Genomic DNA, 21,009 nt, shown 5'->3' with positions numbered 1-21,009 from the left:
CCACTCCGCGCCATGTGGGATCTTCCCGGACCGGGACACGAACCCGCGTCCCCTGCATCAGCAGGCGGACCCTCAACCCCTGTGCCACCAGGGAAGCCCTCTATTTTTATTTTTTTAATGAATCTCCATACTGTTCTCCACAGTGGCTGCACCAATATACATACCCACCAACAGTGTAGGAGGATTCCCTTTTCTCCTGGGAAGAAGATTTTGACTATATAGTTTGGCACAATTGGTACTTAGCAGCTGTGTGACTTGATGAAAGTTACTTAACCTCTCAGGCCTCGTTTTACCCCCTAGCAGAAAATCATTATTGTCTGTCTTAATAGTCAGTGCCTGGTGGGTACAAAAGCATCTGTGCCTCATGGGGGGTGACTTTAGGTGATGCTGCTTAGCTTGATATATGATTTACCCTTCTCAGATCTGCATTTTATTTTTTATTTTATTTTATTTTATTTTGCGGTATGCAGGCCTCTCACCGCTGCAGCCTCTCCCATTGCGGAGCACAGGCTCCGGACGCGCAGGCCCAGCGGCCATGGCCCACGGGTGTAGCCGCTCCGCGGCACACAGGATCCCCCCGGACTGGGGCACGAACCCGCGTCCCCTGCATCAGCAGGCGGACCCTCAACCACTGCGCCACCAGGGAAGCCCTCAGATCTGCATTTTAAAATGTACTGTGAAGGGACATAAATGGGGATGGAAAGCAGAGAAGATAAGTAGGGAAAGGGCGTAAAGAGGAGGACTATTTTGTCATTAGACTTTCTGATTTTTCATTTTTAAACAATAAAAAGACCCACTTGGAAATTTTTACTTGGAGCCCTTTGGTAACTTTGGCAAAATTATTGGTTTTCTGAGTTTCAATATCCCTGATATAATATAGGGATTTAAAAAAATCTGGTTGGTTTTAGATTCTTTCCAAAATACACTTGAGGCCTTTACAGAAAACAGTCTTTACTGGCTATCATTACCCACATGATTGGTGGACCTTGGCCCTGTTGAGGAGAACATCTTTATCCTTCTCTCCTTATTCCTTTACCCAATAACCCAGTGTTAAAGGGAAAAAGGAAGTAATTCGTTTAGATACCTATATGTACTGTACTGGCTATTCTCACAGCCTGAATTTTATTTAAAGTTTTGAGTGTGTTCTCATGTTCTCTGTTCAAATATAGTCTCTATTTTATAGTCAGCAATCATCATTGTTTGGCTAAAATCTTGCCATCAAGGAGGTGAGGGGTCTGCTCCCCTGCCCCATTTGGCTGAATCTGTACCACAGCATTATTCCTACTTCTCAGGAGTGTCTTTGACTTTCCTGCTTCTTGTGTTCAGGGCCCTAGCAAGGGAGGCATCTATCTGCCCAGTTCACTCCTGTACCTCACTGAGGTCTTGTTCTAAGTCACCTTTTCAGTGAGGACCACAGCCCCCGCCCCTGCATCCCACTCTCTCTACCTTTTCACCTACAATACATGTCTGGTGTGAATCATCTAGACACTGATCATGTGGGCACAGTTTCTCAGGGCCTAAAATGGGAGCATGTGAATCTATCATGTGCCCACAAGGAGGGACGCTGCAATACTTGGTGAATAGTACCAATGACCACCATGATCTGTCTTTAGCTGCCAAATGTTTTGTCTGTCTCTCCCTAATCAGGACAGACACACTCCTCCCTTCTTCAATTGAGGTAACCCCAAAGGTCCACCCAGTCCCATCCCCAACGTCATAGTTACCTGTATGTGTACGTCTTCACATCAAGTTTGCACATGGCTTTCCTTGATCCACTGACCTCTAAACTGAAAAGAAAAGCTATCTAACCCACACCTACATATACAGTATAGCTACAAGGATGAAGAAAGGCCAGGATAATCACAATCAACCCACTGGTTTGCAGCAATTCTGAGACCCCAGTGGGCAGATCCTGAGTGGGCTCTCTTCCCTGGGAAGAGAGTGTCTTTGATTAAGCTTTAACTTGCTCCCAGAGTTGGGCTCCCAAGAACTCTTCTCCTTGGCTCTTGACTCCATTGTCTGGGAGTTTTCCTTTTCCATTAACTGTTCTGGCCATGGAAAAGTTAACATTGGAGAATAAGCCTCCTTTGGGGTCCAATCAGCTTTTCCAAGCCACGATCTACCCATCACAAAAAGAAATGCAAGAGTACATCTAAGTCTCAAATAGTCACAGACATTTTTTCCTGACTTGAGGTTCCTTTGGCAGTAGAACTCTCTCAAAACCTAGCCAGCCTCTTACCTGATAGGCCAGTTTAACAGTTGCATAGATCTTGTGTCAACACGATTCCAAGATCCATGATATGCCTTTGTTTTCAATGCCACTGCCTCTACCCAACCCTTTGCCTTCACTCTCACCTTTAATTTTTCTCTTAAATTAAGTACAGACACCTTGGTCCCATCAGTGTTCAGTGGAAGAGTCATATATTAGTCACTTGTCCTTGGAGCCATATTTGCACAAAGATTTTGCATCATGACAACTTAACCCATTTAGAGATTTTTAGCAATGGGTCTGATTATTTCTGCAAAGGTGAGTTTCAATAGGCTTTTAACAGTCAAAGCATTTCTTGAATCTTTGATTTACTGATAGGGTGAGAAACATTTGCTTCTTCCATTCCTACAAGAATCAGTGTTTGTTTTATCTTTCTTTTCTCTTTTTTCAACTAAATAAAAGTTGCAAGTTATTATCTGGGGATCTTACTGAGGACTTAAGCCTGGGAGACAGCCTTTCAGATAGCTCTGAGGAACTGCTCTGAAGAGTTAAGGGAGAAGCCAGGATACATAGACTTTTGCTGGGAAAAAATGTAGTCAAACATCAAAAGATCACTGCTAATTACAAAGAACAGATATTTCAGGTTAATGATTTTGGTGCTTTTCTATGTATGGGAAGATGTAAGAATCTAGGTTCATTGACATTATTCCTTAAATATGCATTTAACTATCTAGGGCCAGTTTCCAAAGCACAAAATACTTCCTGTTATTCTCCATCCTGAATTCCCCTCAGGGCACACCACTGCAGGGGCTGATGGCTTGGTCCTTGTAGAACTGGAAATTGGGGCAACATTCTTTGCTTACTGGAATGGCAGGCAACAGTCTCTGTTCACACTTTCATAGCTGCTTTCAAACCAGCCAATTATCCTCTGAGATAATTTCTTTCTTGTGTTAACTTACCAAGCATAGTCAATAGCAGTCAATACATCCGACATGTCATGTTTTTTCACCTTAATTGTCTGTTTAAGGCCTGTTTTCCCTGACTGGAATATAAGCCCCATGAAGGCAGGGGCTTTTCCTATTGGCACAGTTCTGGGCCTTCAATGGTTTTCAGGGTCTGACATAGTCAGTGCAACAAAGACATGATGAATGAGGGGATAAGTTAATAAAAGGCTGGATTTGGTCTGTTGAATTACCTGTGTCAAAAAGGTTCTTTAAACCAGAAACTCAATGAAAAGGGTAAATATGGGATTTGTTGAAAATTACTGAACTCTGTAAAAGTAATTCATTTATAATATCTAATATGTAAAGAAACTATGAAAGATATTAAAATCACTAAGTCTTCCTCTAGCTCCTCCTTACTATGGACCTAAAGCTAATCCTTTAAACTGTGATTATGGGAGGAGCCTCTGAGGTGGTCCAGGCTCAAGACATTTCTCCATGTCTCACAGTGACGTCAGCCCCATCCTGTATCTAATGCTGTAAATACTGGGGTTGCTTCCAGTTACAGAAGTAATTTGAGTGCCATCAGCCCTTTTTCAGAATCAGCATTCGGCTTGGGTGTCTATCAGCTCTATTTTTTTTTTTTGTCATTGCTTATTTTTTGCTTTTTGATTTGCATTGTGTTATTTGAGAAGGCTCTTGAGTGAAAATGATAATTATTATTATCTGAGCTAATACTTTCTGGATAATTTGTTTTATGCCAGGCACTAGAGCTTTTTATTTAACTATTTATTTCCTTCCATATAACCCCTTTAGGAGGTAAGCACTACTATTCTACCCATTTTACAGATTAGAGAATGGTAGATTTTGATACCTGCCACAGCTTGGACTTAGGAATATAGGAGAGTCTGCATCTATGTTCTGAATTGTATTCTACTACCTCTTGGCCCCTCACCACACTCTATGTGTTTATTACAATTTATTATTTACAGAACATTTTCACATATGTTATCACACTGTTGACAAATAATATCAGTTACCTTTATTGAATGTCCATCACGTTGATCCAGGCACAGTGTTAGGCACTAACAGAAAGGGATGTGGGCAGGTGAGGATGCAGACATAAGGAGAACCATACTCCTGAGAAAGAAAACAAAACCTGCAGAAAATCCACTAATAGAAATGTCTTGCCCCTCCTTTTGCTCTGTTTCAGGAATACCAAATTGATATATTTTTTGCCCAGACCTGGACCGACAGTCGCCTTCGGTTCAACAGCACAATGAAAATACTTACTCTGAACAGCAACATGGTGGGGTTAATATGGATTCCAGATACAATATTCCGCAATTCCAAAACTGCAGAGGCTCACTGGATCACCACCCCTAATCAGCTCCTCAGAATTTGGAATGATGGGAAAATCCTTTACACTTTAAGGTGAGATGCTACTGATGGTCTGATATTGGGGACTTTAATTTAGATCATTGTAGGAATGGGACCCTATTTTTCATTGCTAAGTTCTATCAATTCTCATGTTCAACATGCTACTGGGTCTTGAGGAAGTTTTTCCTAATCCCATGTTATGTAAAAATAAAGACATACAAATGATCTGCCATGAATATAAACTCCTTCCTTCATCAGAATCCATTTCTGCTGTAAGTGCGCTGTGGAAATTATCTTTAATATGTTTAACCCACAGGACCATTCAGCTAAGAAAATAAAGATGTCTTGGTGTACTAATTGAAAAATGTAATTATAGCCAAATTTGAGACCAAAAGGAACAAAAGAGCACAGAGGGTGTTCCCTAATGGAAGTGGCAGCTACCTTGTAATGAGTCCTCTTGGCTGTCCTCACAGAAACCCAGCAAAGTAAGAGGGGCTGTGTTTGAAAGATGTGAATAGAACTACCTGCCCAAAGTTTCCATCGGGAACTAGTGTTACCCGGGTTTGAACTTGGGTCTGTATCTCTCAATAGTCTCTCCGCTAGGGTGAACAAATGGCTGCAACATACCATAGAATGCCCTGCACCTAAGCCAGTCTTTCTGCTCACCCAGCGTTGGGATCAAGGACAGTGGTGTCTGGACCCTGCTCTCCCAGTGTCTGAGCCCTCTCCAGAGCACTGGACTGAGTGCCTTGTGCTGATTATCTCTGTCTCACTGGCTTTGCTGCTTTACAGCTGCTTCCTGCACCTCCTGTCCTGTTCTTGACACAGCCTCTCCTCATTCTGCTCCTCCTGCCTTAGGACTTCCCCATCACTTTACCCACTTTCCACTTTCCTGCTGACTTAGCTCATCCATTCCTAAGACTTTAAAAGCCATATACACGCTGAGGATTCATTCCCACATTCATTTCCAACCCCAAACTTCCATTCTGGGCACCAGATTCTAGGAGCCACCTACCTGTGTGTATCTCCTCCTGAAAGCCTAAAAGGCATTTTGATTCAGCATGCTGCAGGGGAATGTCATTTCTCTAATACCTCTGACCAGGCCCCTGTGTCCTCCTGGCTAAGTGAATACCACTGCCAGCCCTTGAACACAACCCCCTCCTCCCACATCCAGTATCAGGAGCTTTTAATTGCAAGTGATTTGTGGCCATAAGGAGAAATCTGTAATTCATATGGTAAACATGTATTTGTAGCACAGATAAAGGCACAGATTAATATCAAAATAAGCAGAAGATTAAAGAATTTTAAAGTTTCACGGAAAGAATAATGTTGGCAGCTTGGGAACAGCAACAACAATAAAAGCCACAACAGGGAATTCTGCTGATGAGTTAGTTACATTTGGAGAACAGGAGTTTGTAATAGCTATTTCCTCATCAATTCTTAAAGGAATATAAATGAGACTCTGAAATGAAGGTGAGCTTCAGCAAACCAGAATAGAGACATGGCCAGTCCTGCGATCCTTTATAAAAATTCTGACCCAAGGAATGTCTGCTTTGAAAAGATGCAATACACACATTTAGTGCAGCCACGACCTGCCTAGTCAAGTAGGGGGGTTAGCCAAGTATGAAATCTTCCCTACAAGTGGATGAACTTGGCATTATACCTATTTAGGCAAATATACCATTTTCAAAATGGAGGAAGGATTTAATTCAGTCAAACAGATTAAAAACAAGGACATAAGAAACAAGGACATATGAAAACAAGGACATATTGAAACAAAGACATATGAAAACAAGGACATATTGTTTTGATTTGTTTCCTCTCTTACTTGGCTTATATTTCTAGACACAGTCAGGAATTTCAATAATGGAAACTTCCTCTGCTTCTGATAGTTAAAAGTAAAACAAAGTAACACAACACAAAAAAACCCAAATGGTATACTGAATGGATGGTGCCCCTGCTAAGAGTGAGCTCTATGTGGCCACCCCAGGCCCCTGCTCCCCACATGGTAGTAATGTGACCGCCCCTGGCTTTGCTTAGGGCCTTTGCTGGATTGTCGCTGGCTGGCCACAAGAGTGATGCTTGGCTCCCCCACAGGCTCACCATAAATGCAGAATGCCAGCTGCAGCTGCACAACTTCCCCATGGATGAGCACTCCTGCCCGCTGATATTCTCCAGCTGTGAGTACTGACTTGGGGTATGACTGCTCTGTAAATGATTGTCTAGCCTATGCTGATTTCTAGCAAACAGTCACATGATTGATTATAGCATCACTATACAACCAGAGAAAATGGATAACGGTTTTCGTCTGGGCCACCTGGGTATATTCACTCTAGACGTTGTTACATAGGACCCATGTTACAAAATAAGTAGCTTTGATAAATCTTTGAACAACTTAACCATTTTGTTATAATATTAAAGAACTCAGAAGTTGATGAACAGTTGACTTACCAAAGACCCTTATGCTAATGAGCTGTGCATATTATTTGGACATATACAGAATTCATTTGCAATAATTTTACGCTTAATATCATCTTCAAGTCAAGTGGTTTGTCTTCAAAATAAAAAGATAAAGTTTTTACTTAAATATATTTATAGTTGTCTCATTACACTATAATAGGATGTAATTTTTCATAGTATTTTATTTTCCAATATTTTACATAGGATTGATACCAGAGCTAACAAGTAATCACTTACAAATTCTTAAAGACAATATATAATTCTAAGTACAAGGCTACAAATAAAAGGAAATATCAAATTTATTTGCTTATAAAGTTTTAAAGTAAAGGTCAATATAGAAATATATCTGTGGAATTTATGATGATTCATTTAAAATATATTGACCACAACTACTTAAGTATGACTCATAAGAGTTCAACTAACTTCACTGACTATCTTTAAAATTGCATATGGGGCATGACAAAAAAATTTGATGAAGTCTCAGGCAGAAGGTTTTGTGGCTTTCTTCACTATACATTAGAGTGAAAAGACAAAAATGAAATAATGGATAAACACATTTTACAGTTCGTTTTAAATTCAGAAAAAGACAAAAGAGAAAGCAAAATTTACCTAGGGATAAATTTAACCAAGGAGGTTAAAGACCTGTATATTGAAAACTAAAACGTGTTAATGAAAGAAGTTGAAGAAAACACAAATAAATGGAAAGATATTCTATGCTCACATATTGGAAGAATCAATATTTTTAAAATTTCTATACTACCCAAAGCAATCTACAGATTCAATGCAATCCTTATCAAAATTCCATTGGCATTTTTAAAGAAATAAAACAAATAATCCTAAAATTTGTATGAAACCACACACACACACACACACACACACACACACACACACACACACAAACTTGAATAGCAAAAGCCATCTTGAGAAAGAAGAAAAAAGTGGAAGTGTCACAGTCCCTGACTTGAAACTATACTACAAAGGTAGAGTCACCAAAACAGTATGGCACTAGCATAAAAACAGACATATGGATCAGTGGAAAAGAATAGAGAACCCAGAAATAAATCCACATATATGTGGTCAATTAATTTACCACAAAGGAGACAAGAATATATACAATGAAGAAAGGACAGACTCTTAGATAAATGGTGTTGGGAAAACAGGCCAGTCACACACAAGAGAATTCAATTCAACCACTCTCTTGCACCATACACAAAAATTAACTCAAAATAGATTAAAAACTTGAACATAAGACCTAAAACCATAAAACTCCTAGAAGAAAACATAGGCAGTAAGCTCCTTGACATAGGTCTTGGTGATGACTTGTTTAATCTGACACCAGCAAAGCAACAAAAGCAAAAATAAACAAATGGAACTATATATCATACTAAAAAGCTTCTACACAGCAAAGGAAACTATCAACAAAATGGAAAAGCAACTTACTGAATGAGGGAAAATATTTGCAAACCATATATCTGATAAGGGACTAGTATCCAAAATATGTACAGAATTCATACAACTCAATAGCAAAACAATTTTTTTTATTAAAAAATGGTCAGAAGATATAAAAAGACATTTTTTCCAAAGAAGACATACAGATGGCCAACAGGTAGATGGAAAGATGTTCAACATCATTAGTCATTGGGGAAATGCAAATCAAAACAACAATGAGATATCACCTCCCACCTGTCAGAATGGCTATGATCAAAAGACAACAAATATTGGTGAGGATGTGGAGAAAAAGAAAACCTTCTGCACTGTTGGTGGGAATGTAAATTGGTGCAGCCATTGTGGAAAACAGTATGGAGATTCCTCAAAAATTTTAAAATAGAACTGTATTATGATCCAGCAATTCTACTTTCGTGTATTTATCCAAAGAAAATGAAAACACTAACTCAAAAAGATATATGCCTAGAGGGAGGGCACCATCTGCATCTCTTGGTCAGTTGAGCTTTATCCCCTTAAGGCAGGAGGGCAGGCTGACTAGGAAAGATAGGCTGAACTCAGCCTCATCATTATCAGTCTCCAGCAGCGTCTGATTGGACTTGCAGAGGAACAAACCAGAAAGGTTTATTTTTAGGAGCCACAAATAGCTCGTTTCTTCCCGTGTGCAGCATACAGAGTGCTGCCAAATGTATTTCATTCTAAACCCTTCTTGGGTTTAGACCTGAAGAGGGAACCAAGTATTCATGGCTCATCCAAATGCTTCATAACTGGTGTGTGTCTTAAAATAAACAGACAAAATTGTCCATTCCCTGCCTGCTCCCCGGGTGCATTAAAAAGTGGACCCTCTGCCAGGTGGAATGTCCTGGCAAGTGGGACATTTGCTTTGGCAGGAAAGAAACCACACAGCTCCTTGAAAGTCCTTTCTCTTTTGGATGAGTTAATCACCAAATAGCAGATGCTATGAAATGCCAGCAGTGGCCCTGTGTCCTTTGAAGCAAATTCTCAGGTACAAAACTTCCAAAAGGGAGCCCGTCTTCCAAGGCGAGAGCAACAGTTCATTTTATGTATCACTTGACTGGTCTAAGGCAGAGGTCCCCAAACTTTTTGGCACCAGGACCTGGTATCGTGGAAGACAATTTTTCCATGGAAGGGGGTGGGGGGAGATGGTTCAGGTGGTAATGCGAGCAATGGGGAGCGGCAGATGAAGCTTCACTGGCTGGCTCACCGGCTACTCACCTCTTGCTGTGCGGTCTAGTTCCTAACAGGCCACAGACGAATACCAATCCGTGGCTCGGGGGTTGGGGACTCCCGGTCTAAGGGATGCCTGGATAACTGGTAAAACATTATTTTTGAATGTTTCTGTGAGGATGTCTACAGGAGAGATCAACATTTGAGTCAGTAGCCTGAATAAGGAAGATCGCCCTCACCAAGGTGTATGGGCATCATCCAGTCTTTTGAGGGACCAAATGCAGGCATACTTCCTTTTATCTTCTTTCACTTTATTGTGCTTCACAGATACTGCATTTTGTTTTACAAATTGAAAATTATGGCATCCTTTCCCAAACAGCATTGTTTTTTAGTTAAGTTACTTACATTGTTTTTTTTTAGATGTAATGCTACTGCACACTTATCAATAATAGACTGTAGCATAGAGTAAGCATAACTTTTATATGCTCTGGGAAACCAAAAAATTTGTGTGACTTGATTTGTTGTGTTGTTTGCTTTATTGTGATGGACTGGAACTGAAGCTGCAATATCTCCAAGGTCTGCCTGTAGAAGAGAAAAGTGAATGAAGGTGGAATTTGCTCTTTGCTTGAGCTGGGATGTGCATCTTCTGCTCTCAGATATCAATGCTCCTGGTTCCCAGGCCTCAGACTTGGACCAGGACTTAAAACCTCAGTCTCTTAATTCTCAGGCCTTTGGACTCAGACTGAATTACACCACCAAGGTTTCCTGGGTCTTCAGCTTGCAGATGACAGATTGTGAAACTTCTTGGCTTCCATAATCTCATGAACAAATTCCTATAATAAATGTCCTCTTATATCTTTATCTGTATCTATCCCTGCATCTACATTTATCCTATTGGTTCTGCTTCTCCGGAGAACCCTAATACAGGGAGGGAAGTTCCCACACTTCCAGCCTACAAAATATGTGGACTCCAAAGTTCCCCAAATATTCCTGTATTCACTTGAATTCACCTGCTTTGGATGTAACCAAAGGGAGTTTTTTGGCATGTCCAGGAGACATGGCAGAGTCCAGCAGCCTGGAGCTGAGAGTGAGAATCAAGGCAGTGCCCTGGGAAGCAGGTTCCTGATCAGGGACCATGTCAGACAGACCAGTGCAGAGGGTGAGGGAGATTTTGCCATCTTGTCTCTTTGCCTGCCCCATTCTCCTTGAAGTGCTTGCCCTTCACCTGCTAGTCAGGTCATCTTCCCACATGTTCCTGGATCTCTGGCCTCTCCAACTCTTCCCTGTCCCTGCCATCTCACTGCTGTAGACACTCACACCTTGGGGGGTGGGACAGTGCCCCATGTGGCTGGTCCTGGCTGTATGTGCCTTCTATGAAGACAGTGATGCCTGTAGCAGGAAGGACAGAGCTTTGGGGTCACCTCCTTTAACTGTTACCCTCATTATGGTGTAAACCACTGCTATTCATGATTGCACTGGCTCTGCTGTCCAGTCTTGAAAGTGGGTTATTTTTATTCTGGCTCTAAGTGAAGTAAGTTGTTCTGAGAGGTTAAGGACTGGGTCATGGCAGAGGAAGAATGCCTGACTGCTAGGCTGTGCTCTTTTTGTGACTTTGAAGGCTGTGCTCTTTGAAGTCTGTGCTCCTTTTTCCTTCTTCTTTTTTTTCTTTCACAATGATATCCTGCCACCCTTATTTTATTTTTTAAAACAACTTTATTGAGGTATGATTGACATGTAAAAAGCTGTGCATATTTAATGTCTGGAACTCACTGAGTTTGGCAAAATTGTAAGTACACCATACAGTATTGTTAGCTACAGGTAACATGCTGTATAGTGTATCTCCAGAACTTATCCTGCAAAACTGAAACTTTGTACCATTTAACAATCATCTCCCCATTTCTCCTTACCCCAGACCCTGGAAGCAACCATTCTACAGTCTGCTATATGTTTGACTACTTTAGATTCCACACATAAGTGAAATCATGCAGTATTTGTCTTTCTGTGTCTGGCTTACTTCACTTAACATAGTGCCCTCAAGATCCACCCAAGTTGTTGCAAATGGCAGGGTTTCCTTTTTAAGGCTGAATAATATTTCACTATATATATATATATATATATATATATATATATATATATATATATATATATATATATATATATATATATATATATCTCACAACTTCTTTATCCATTCATCTGTGGATGGATACTTAGGTTATTTTCATGTCCTGGCTATTGTAAATAATGCTGCTATCAACATGGGGGTGCATATATCTTTCCAAGATGGAAATTTTTTTCCTTTGGATATATATCCAGATGTGGAATTTGCTGGGTCACATGGCAGTTCTATTTTTAATTTTGGGGGGAGCTTCTATACTGTTTTCCATAATGACTATACCAATTTACATTCCCACTAACAGTGCACAAGGATTCCCTTTTCTCCACATTCTCACCAACACTTATGAACTCTTGTCTTTTTGATGAAACCATTGTGACAATGTGGAGTGATATCTCATTGTGTTTTTGATTTGCATTTTTCTGATGATTGATCACCTTTTCATGTACTTGTTGGCCATCTGTATGTCTTTTTCAGAAAAATGTTCAGGTCCTTTACCATTTTTAAATCAGGTTATTTGTTGTTGCTGTTTTCTACTGAGTTACTGAGTTGTGGAGTTTTTTTATATATTTTGGATATTAGTCCCTTATCAAATACATGATTTGCAAATATTTTCTCCCATTCTGTACATTGCTTTCCATTTTGCTTTTTGTTTCCTTTGCTGTGCAGAAGCTTTTTGTTTGATGAAGTCCCTCTGTAGCCAGATGACCCTGGGTGCCCTGTCACGGTGGATCCCTGGAGGTATTGTGCCCCTTTCGCAACAGCAGATGGAGGGGAGAAGGACGGTGCAGTGGCAGGAAGGTTGCGGAGGCGCTGGAGAAGGTGATCTTTCAGCATCTCTCAGATCTTCTCACATAGTAGCAAAACCCTTCCTCTTGGTGCAGCCAATGGACTTTTGGGTGCTGGGTCACATGGAGAAGAGTGTGCACTAGAGGCTACACAGATGCTATTCACACATCCCAAACACTGAGTGCCTGAAAACCAGCAAAACGGAAGTGTCGGAGGGCTTGGAGTAAAACAAGAGTGAGAGCTCCTCCCACTGAGAGCTCTTCTCACTGCTTAGGTGTTTGCATATTGTTTAAATTCTCTGAGACTTAGCTTTCTCATCTATGAAACAAGGATCATAATACCCACCTCATCTGTCTCTGTGAAGATTAAATTAAATGACAGAATGTGTATGTGATGGGAGCTACCTGTCCAGGGCTCCCTGAGTGATTAGGAAGGAGTCATTTGATAGTTATCACTGTGAATACCCTTGTGGCTGCAGAGAGTGTTGCTGGGGGCAGGGGGAGTCTGAGAGGGAGGGACCAAGGCTGTGAAACAAGGCTTCCTGTACTGGAATCCCAGCTGCCTGCTCACTCACTGTAGAACAATGGGGAACATTCTTCACCTCTCTAAACCCTGCTAAGCCTTCCTTCCCCCATCTGCAAAGTGGGAATGGCAGCAAGTTAGAAAACGATGGAAGGGACTAGAGACATACCCTTTATAGATTCCTAGTCGATTTAGCTAAAGATGTGCACTTGATGGGAGTTAGGTGACAGAAGCTGGTGTGAGGGATATTTGCACATTTTCTCTATTACGGTTGGATTCCCCAAAGATGCACAGCTGTGCTGGACAAACTCTGCACATGGAAGGCTTCAGGAAGAGAAAACAGCTAAACCCTCATTAGCAATTAGCCTTTCATTCTGGGCTTAATTTCACCAGTTTGGAAGTATCTACCGAACTATTTTTTGTTAAGATGTTACGGAAAAATCTGAATGAACTTTTTGGCCAACACAATATGTGCACACTTGTCTGTAAAGGTTGCCTTCAGACACTGGGTTCTGTGACTGTGTTAAAAATAAAGCCAAGGAAAAGACGGCCACTCTATTTTCCCTAGATGTTATGAATCGTGTGCTCACTGGACTGGTTTTTGTTAGTGCAGAGTTTTTTAAGAGTTTAAGGACATCAGGGTTTCAACCTGAGAACACAGAGAAGTGTACATTTTTGGCAACTGATGGGAAATCCTATTGGTCCAATTATAGTTCAGTTCTCTGTGTTCCAGTGGAGGAAACAAGTACCCCCAAGGATTTAGGTAGGACCTCACTGAAATGTCCTACCTTGAGGAAAGCATCAGCATGCTGATTGTGCTGCCGGCCAAGATCTTCACCTTCACTCCACTGTTGGTTGTCACCCCCACATGAGCAGCAAGACCAGAGACAGCTGATGTGAGCACCAGAGCAACAGTATGCAGCTGATCCTGCCCAGGTTCATAGCCATAGCACAAACCGATTTGAAGGAGCCACTGATGGATGCTTGATCCATTAAAGGCAAATTTTGCAAAAATAACAATGTCGGAAAACCTTCATGTTTCTCACATCTTGCAAAAATCAAAACTTGAAGTCACTGAAGATGGAACCAGAGATTCAGCATCAATAACTGGAAATCTAATCACAAGGTCATTGCCTCCTTGGTTTATAGTAGAGAGACCTTTCCTATCGTTCATCCAACATAATCCTACAAGTGTTGTCTTACTCAGGCAGCAGACAAACAAACCCTGAAGAGTATACAAAAGAAACAATGCGAAGAAAAGACTACTTCCCTACGTCTTCCATAGTTCTGTTACATATCTTTGTGCAGTATTTTCATTTTGAAAATTAGTTTGTAGGAACAGAGACTCAGAGGACTCAGAGATATAACCATTTCTGCTCTGGGATGTGTTTTTGGAGGGAAAGAAGGGCAGGACGGCGGGAACACTGTATTGAGAAATGAAGAAGAAAGCTTCAAAATGCCTAAACAATACCTTAATTTACTGAATGGTTGCCTAGGTTAACAACTCTATTGAGTATTTACTGTCCAGATCAGGGTTTTTGTTTTGTTTTGTTTTTATGTGTGGCTTTCCAGAGGAAATTTAATCTTTGTAATAGGGTGGGGATGGGGGGGAGACATTTAATGGTCACTTTCATTATTTCATGAAAAAAAATCTTACTTGCCTTTAAAAAATTTCCCCCATTCAAAGTCTTGATAGTAAACATTATTTTGGGGAGTAATAATGAAATCTCTAGCATCTCTGTGTGTTTCTGCTGTTTTATATAATGCATATATTCACTAAAATAAAGTTTAAAAAGCTTTTTGAGGGCTTCCCTGGTGGCGCAGTGGTTGAGAGTCCGCTTGCCAATGCAGGGGACACGGGTTCGTGCCCCAGGCCGGGAAGATCCCACATGCCACAGAGCGGCTGGGCCCGTGAGCCATGGCCGCTGAGCCTGCGCGTCCGGAGCCTGTGCTCCGCAACAGGAGAGGCCACAACAGTGAGAGGCCTGCATACCACAAATAAAAGCTTTTTGAAAGATGATAAAGATGTGAACCATACTGAATGTCAAGAAAGCTCTGGGCCATCCTCCTGCCTGCTTGGACCTACTCACAGGTTGGCATGGAGACATCGGGCTCAGTGTTGAGCACAGAGCTTGATGCTGGAAACTGGGAATCCTCACTTTCCTTCTAACTTGTGTAGGTGCATTTACTACGCGCCAGGCACTGCTCTGAGCAACTACAATCATCAGCCCATTTGATACATATAATGACCCTGGGAGGCCCTGTTTTTCTCAATGCCTTCCGCAGTCAAGGAAACCCAGCATGGGGCGGTAAAGTCATCTGCCTGCATCTCCCTAGAGAGCAAGGGCAACTGGGTTTGAATGAAGTAGAATGGTTACTGAGTCTGCGCTTTTATTATTAACACTATTACTTTTATTGCTATTGCAAGAGGACAGATGGAGCAAAATGAGATACTCAGGCCTCAAGGTGTGAGATGAAGAGAGCTTTGCTCTCTCCCCAGTAAACAAGTTAGGGTGAAAAACCAACACAGCAAGCACATTTATGCTCTTATTTTTTTTTAACATCTTTATTGCAGCATAACTGCTTTACAATGTTGTGTTCGTTTCTGCTGTACAACAAAGTGAATCAGCTATACGTATACATATATCCTATATACCGTCCCTCTTGCGTCTCTCTCCCACACTCCCTATCCACCCCTCTAGGTAGTCACAAAGCACCAAGCTGATCTCCCTGTGCTATGCAGCTACTTCCCACTAGCTATCTATTTTACATTTGGTAGAGTATATATGTCAATGCAAGACTCTCACTTCATCGCAGCTTACCCTTTCCCCTCCCCGTGTCCTCAACACCATTCTCTACGTCTGCGTCTTTATGTCTGTCCTGCCCCTAGGTTCTTCAGAACCGTTATATTTTTAGATTCCATATATATGTGTTAGCATATGGTATTTGTCTTTCTCTTTCTGACTTACTTCACTCTGTATGACAGACTCTAGGTCCATCCACCTCATTACAAATAACTCAATTTCGTTTCATTTTATGGCTGAGTAATATTCCATTGTATATATGTGCCACATCTTCTTAACCCATTCCTCTGTCAATGGACACTTAGGTTGGTTCCATGTCCTGGCTATTGTAAATAGTGCTGCAATGAACATTATGGTACATGACTCTTTCTGAACTATGGTTTTTTCAGGGTATAGGCCCAGTAGTGGCATTGCTGGTTATATGGTAATTCTATTTTTAGTTTTTTTAAGGAACTTCCATACTGTTCTCCATAGTGGCTGTATCAATTTACATTCCCACCAAAGGTGCAACAGAGTAACCTTTTCTCCACACCCTCTCCAGCATTTGTTTGTAGTTTTTTGACGATGGCCATTCTGACCAGTATGAGGAGATACCTCATTGTAGTTTCGATTTGTATTTCTCTAATGATTAGAGATGTTGAGCATCCTTTCATGTGTTTGTTGGCAATCTGTATATCTTCTTTGGAGAAATGTCTGTTTAGGTTTTCTGCCTATTCTTGAATTGGGCTTTTTGGGGTTTTTTATATTGAGTTGCATGAGCTGCTTGTAAATTTTGGAGATTAATCCTTTGTCAGTTGCTTCATTTGCAAATATTTTCTCCCATTCTGAGGGTTGCCTTTTCATCTTGTTTATGGTTTCCTTTGCTGTACAAAAGTTTTTAAGTTTCATTAGGTCCCATTTGTTTATTTTTGCTTTTATTTCCATTTCTCTAGGAGGTGGGTCAAAAAAGACCTTGCGGTGATTTAGGTCATAGAGTGTTCTGCCTATGTTTTCCTCTAAGAGTTTTATAGTGTCTGGCCTTATATTTAGGTCTTTAACCCATTTTGAGTTTATTTTTCTGTATGGTGCTAGGGAGTGTTTTAAATTCATTCTTTTACATGTAGCGGTCTAGTTTCCCAGCACCACCTATTGAAGAGACTGTCTTTTCTCCATTGCATATTCTTGCCTCCTTTATCAAATATAAGGTCACCATATGTGCGTGGCTTTATCTCTGGGCTTTCTATCCTGTTCCATTGATATATATTTCTGTTTTGTGTCTGTTTTTCTTTCTCGAGATTGCTTTAGGAGGTAGTGTGAATAACAATGGGTCATTACTCAGAACCTTGGCGATTTCTGCCTAAATCCTCCCTTCATTTCATTAATATGATTATAGCCTTTTCATTTTTTCTTTTATATACTCGTGACTTCGATCATTTGCACATGCCCTTTGCAACAGAGGAGGCTGACTTGAAGGATCATGGCTAGGTGTTAAGATTAACAATTTTTTAATAGAGAGACCTTCAAGATGGTGGAGGACTCAGATGAGGAGATCACCTTCCTCACCACACATACATCAGAAATACAACTACATGTGGAACAACTCCTAAAGAACACCTACTGAATGCTGGCAGAAGACCTCAGACTTCCCAAAAAATATATTTTTTTCCCTTTCTCTCTTTTTGTGAGTGTGTATGTGTATGCTTCTTTGTATGATTTTGTCTTTATAGCTTTGATTTTACCATTTGTCCTAGGGTTCTGTCTGTCCATTCTTCAGTTTGTTTTGTTATTTTTAGTATAGTTTTTAGCGCTTGTTATCATTGGTGGATTTTGCCTTTTTGGTTTGCTTGCTCTCTTCTTTCTTTACTTTTCTTTTATTACTTAAAAATTTTTTAATTATTTTAAATTTTTTATTTTAATAAATTTAATTTATAATTTTCTTTCTTTTGGTCTTTTCTTCTGAGCTGTGTGGCTGACAGGGTCTAAGTACTCTGGCTGGCTGTCAGGCCTGTACCTCTGAGGTGGGAGAGCTGAGTTCAGGACATTGGTCCACCAGAGACCTCCTGGCTCAACATAATATCAAACAGTGAAAGCTCACCCAGAGATCTCCATCTCAATGCTAAGACCAAGCTCCACTCAAAGACCAGCAAGTTACAGTGCTGGACACCTTATGCCAAACTGGCTGGACAGGAGCACAACCCTACCCATTAGCAGAGAGGCTGCCTAAAATCTTAATAAGGTCACAAACACCCCAAAAAGAACCACCAAAACAGTCCTGTCCACCAGAAAGACATGATCCAGCCTCATCCATCAGAACACAGCACAAGTTCCCTCCACCAGAAAGCCTACACAACCTGCTGAACCAACCTTAGCCACTGGGGTGAGACACCAAAAACAAAGAGAACTACGAACCTGCAGCATGTGAAAAGGACACTGCAATAATAGTAAGTTGAGCAAAAAGAGAAGACAGAGAAACACATAGCAGATGAAGGAGCAAGGTAAAAACCCACCAGACCAAACAAATGAAAAGGTAATAGGCAGTCTACCTGAAACAGAATTCAGGGTACTGATAGTAAAGATGATCCAAAATCTTCTAAATAGAATGGAGAAAATACAAGAAACATTTAACAAGGACGTGGAAGAACTAAAGAGCAAACAAACAATGATGAACAACACAATAAATGAAATTAAATATGCTCTAGAAGGAATAAATAGGCAAGTGAGGCAGAAGAATGAATAAGTGACCTGGAAGATAAAATAGTGGAAATAACTACCACAGACCAGAATAAAGTAAAAAAAAATGAAAAGAATGGAGGAGAGTCTCAGACTCCTGGGAAACATTATATGCACCAACATTCAGATTATAGGGGTCTGAGAAGAAGAAGAGAAAAAGAAAGGCTCTGAGAAAATATTTGAAGAAATTATATTTGGAAACTTCAATAATATGGGAAAGGAAATTATCAGTCAAGTCTAGGAAGTGCAGAGAGTCCCATACAGGATAAATCCAAGGAGAAACACACCAAGAGACTTATTAGTCAAACTATTAAAATTAAATACAAAGAAAAAATATTGAAAACAGCAAGGGTTAGGCAACAAATAACATACAAGGGAATCCCCATAGAGTTAACAGCTGAAGTTTCAGCAGAAACTCTGAAAGCCAGAAGGGAATGGCAGGACATATTTAAAGTGATAAAAGGGAAAAACCTACAACCAAGATTACTTTACACAGCAAGGATCTCATTTAGATTTGATGGAGAAATTAAAACCTTTACAGACAAGCAAAAGTTAAGAGAATTCAGCACGACCAAACTAGCTATACAACAAATGCTAAAGGAACCTCCCTAGGCAGGAAACACAAGAGAAGGAAAGACTTACAAAAACAAACCCCAAACAAATAAGAAAATGGTATAGGAACATACATACAGATAATTACCTTAAATATAAATGGATTAAATGCTCCAACCAAAAGACAAAGACCGGCTGAATGGATATGAAAACAAGGCCCATGTATATGCTCTCTACAAGAGACCCACTTCAGACCTAGGGACACATACAGACTAAAAGAGAGAGCATGGAAAAAGATATTCCACGCAAATGGAAATCAAAAGAAAGCTGGAGTAGCAATTCTCATATCAGACAAAATAGACTTTAAAATAAAAACTGTTGCAAGAGACAAAGAACGACACTACATAATGATCAAAGGATCAATCCAAGAAGAAGATGTAACAATTGTAAATATTTATGCACCCAACATAAGAGCACCTCAGTACATAAGGCAAATGCTAACAGCCATAAAAGGGGAAATCAACAGTAACACAGTCATAGTAGTGGACTTTAACACCCCACTTTCACCAAGGAACAGATCATCTAAACTGAAAATAAATAAGGAAACACAAGCTTTAAATGATAAACAACATGGACTTGATTGATATTTATAAGACATTCCATCCAAAAACAACAGAATACCCTTTCTTCTCAAGTGTTCATTGAATGTTCTCCAGGATAGATAATATCTTGGGTCAAAAATCAAGCCTTGGTAAATTTAAGAAAATTGAAATCATATTAAATATCTTTCAAACCACCAAGCTATGAGATTAGATATCAATTACAGGAAAAAATCTGTAAAAAGAACAAACACATGGAAGCTAAACAATACACGACAAAATAACCAAGAGATCACTGAAGAAATCAAAGAGGAAATCACAACATACCTAGAAACAAATGATAATGAAAACATGACATCCCCAAACCTGTGGGATTCAGCAAAAGCCATTCTAAAGGGAGGTTTATAGCAATACAAACCTACCTCAAGAAACAAGAAATATCTCAAATAAACAACCTAACCTTACACCTAAAGCAATTAGACAAAGAAGAACAGAAAAGCCCCAAAGGTAGCAGAAGGAAAGAAATTATAAAGATCAGATCAGACATAAATGGAAAAGAAATGAAGGGAATAGTAACAGTGATCAATAAAACTAAAAGCTTGTTCCTTGAGAAGATAAACAAAATTGATAAACCATTAGCCAGACTCATCAAGATAAAAAAGGAGAACACTCAAACCAAAATAATTAGAAAAGAAAAAGGAGAAGTAACAACTGACACTGCAGAAATACAAAGGATCATGAGATATTACTACAAGCAAATATATGCCAACAAAATGGACAGCCTGGAAGAAATGGACAAATTCTTAGAAAAGCACAACTTTTCGAGACTGAACCAGGATGAAATAGAAAATATAAACAGACCAACTACAAGCACTGAGAGACTGTGATTAAAAATCTTCCAACAAGGGCTTCCCTGGTGGCACAGTGGATGAGAGTTCGCCTGCTGATGCAGGGGACACGGGTTCGTGCCCTGGTCCAGGAGGATCCCACATGCCATGGAGCAGCTGGGCCCCTGAGCCATGGGCACTGAGCCTGCGTGTCTGGAGCCTGTGCTCCGCAACGGGAGGGGCCACAACAGTGAGAGGCCTGTGTACCACCAAAAAAAAAAAAAAAATCTTCCAACAAACAAAAGCCAAGGACCAGATGGCTTCATAGGCGAATTATATCAACATTTAGAGAAGAATTAACACCTATCCTTCTCAAACACTCCCAAATTCTTTCTACGAGGCCACCATCACCCTTACACCAAAATAAGACAAAGATGTCACAAAGAAAGAAAACTGCTGTCCAATATCAT

The 21,009-nt window shown here is 40.3% G+C and overlaps 1 protein-coding gene and 1 pseudogene across 1 annotated transcript in view; both read left to right on the top strand.

Annotated features, from left to right (window-relative positions):
* Positions 1 to 21,009, top strand: part of GABRG3 (gamma-aminobutyric acid type A receptor subunit gamma3) — a 635,170-nt gene that overhangs the window by 450,899 nt on the left and 163,262 nt on the right. Inside the window, exons 4-5 of the mRNA XM_060005519.1 lie at positions 4,364 to 4,584; positions 6,628 to 6,710. Of these exons, the coding sequence (XP_059861502.1) occupies positions 4,364 to 4,584; positions 6,628 to 6,710 (304 nt within the window). The remainder of the gene's footprint in view (positions 1 to 4,363; positions 4,585 to 6,627; positions 6,711 to 21,009) is intronic.
* LOC132421188 (glia-derived nexin pseudogene) lies at positions 10,964 to 14,277 on the top strand (annotated as a pseudogene).

Source organism: Delphinus delphis, chromosome 2 (assembly GCF_949987515.2).
Source record: "Delphinus delphis chromosome 2, mDelDel1.2, whole genome shotgun sequence".
Classification (NCBI taxonomy): Eukaryota; Metazoa; Chordata; class Mammalia; order Artiodactyla; family Delphinidae; genus Delphinus; species Delphinus delphis.
The sequence above is the reverse complement of the archived record's forward strand: the minus strand, read 5'-3'. Positions and strand labels throughout refer to the sequence as shown.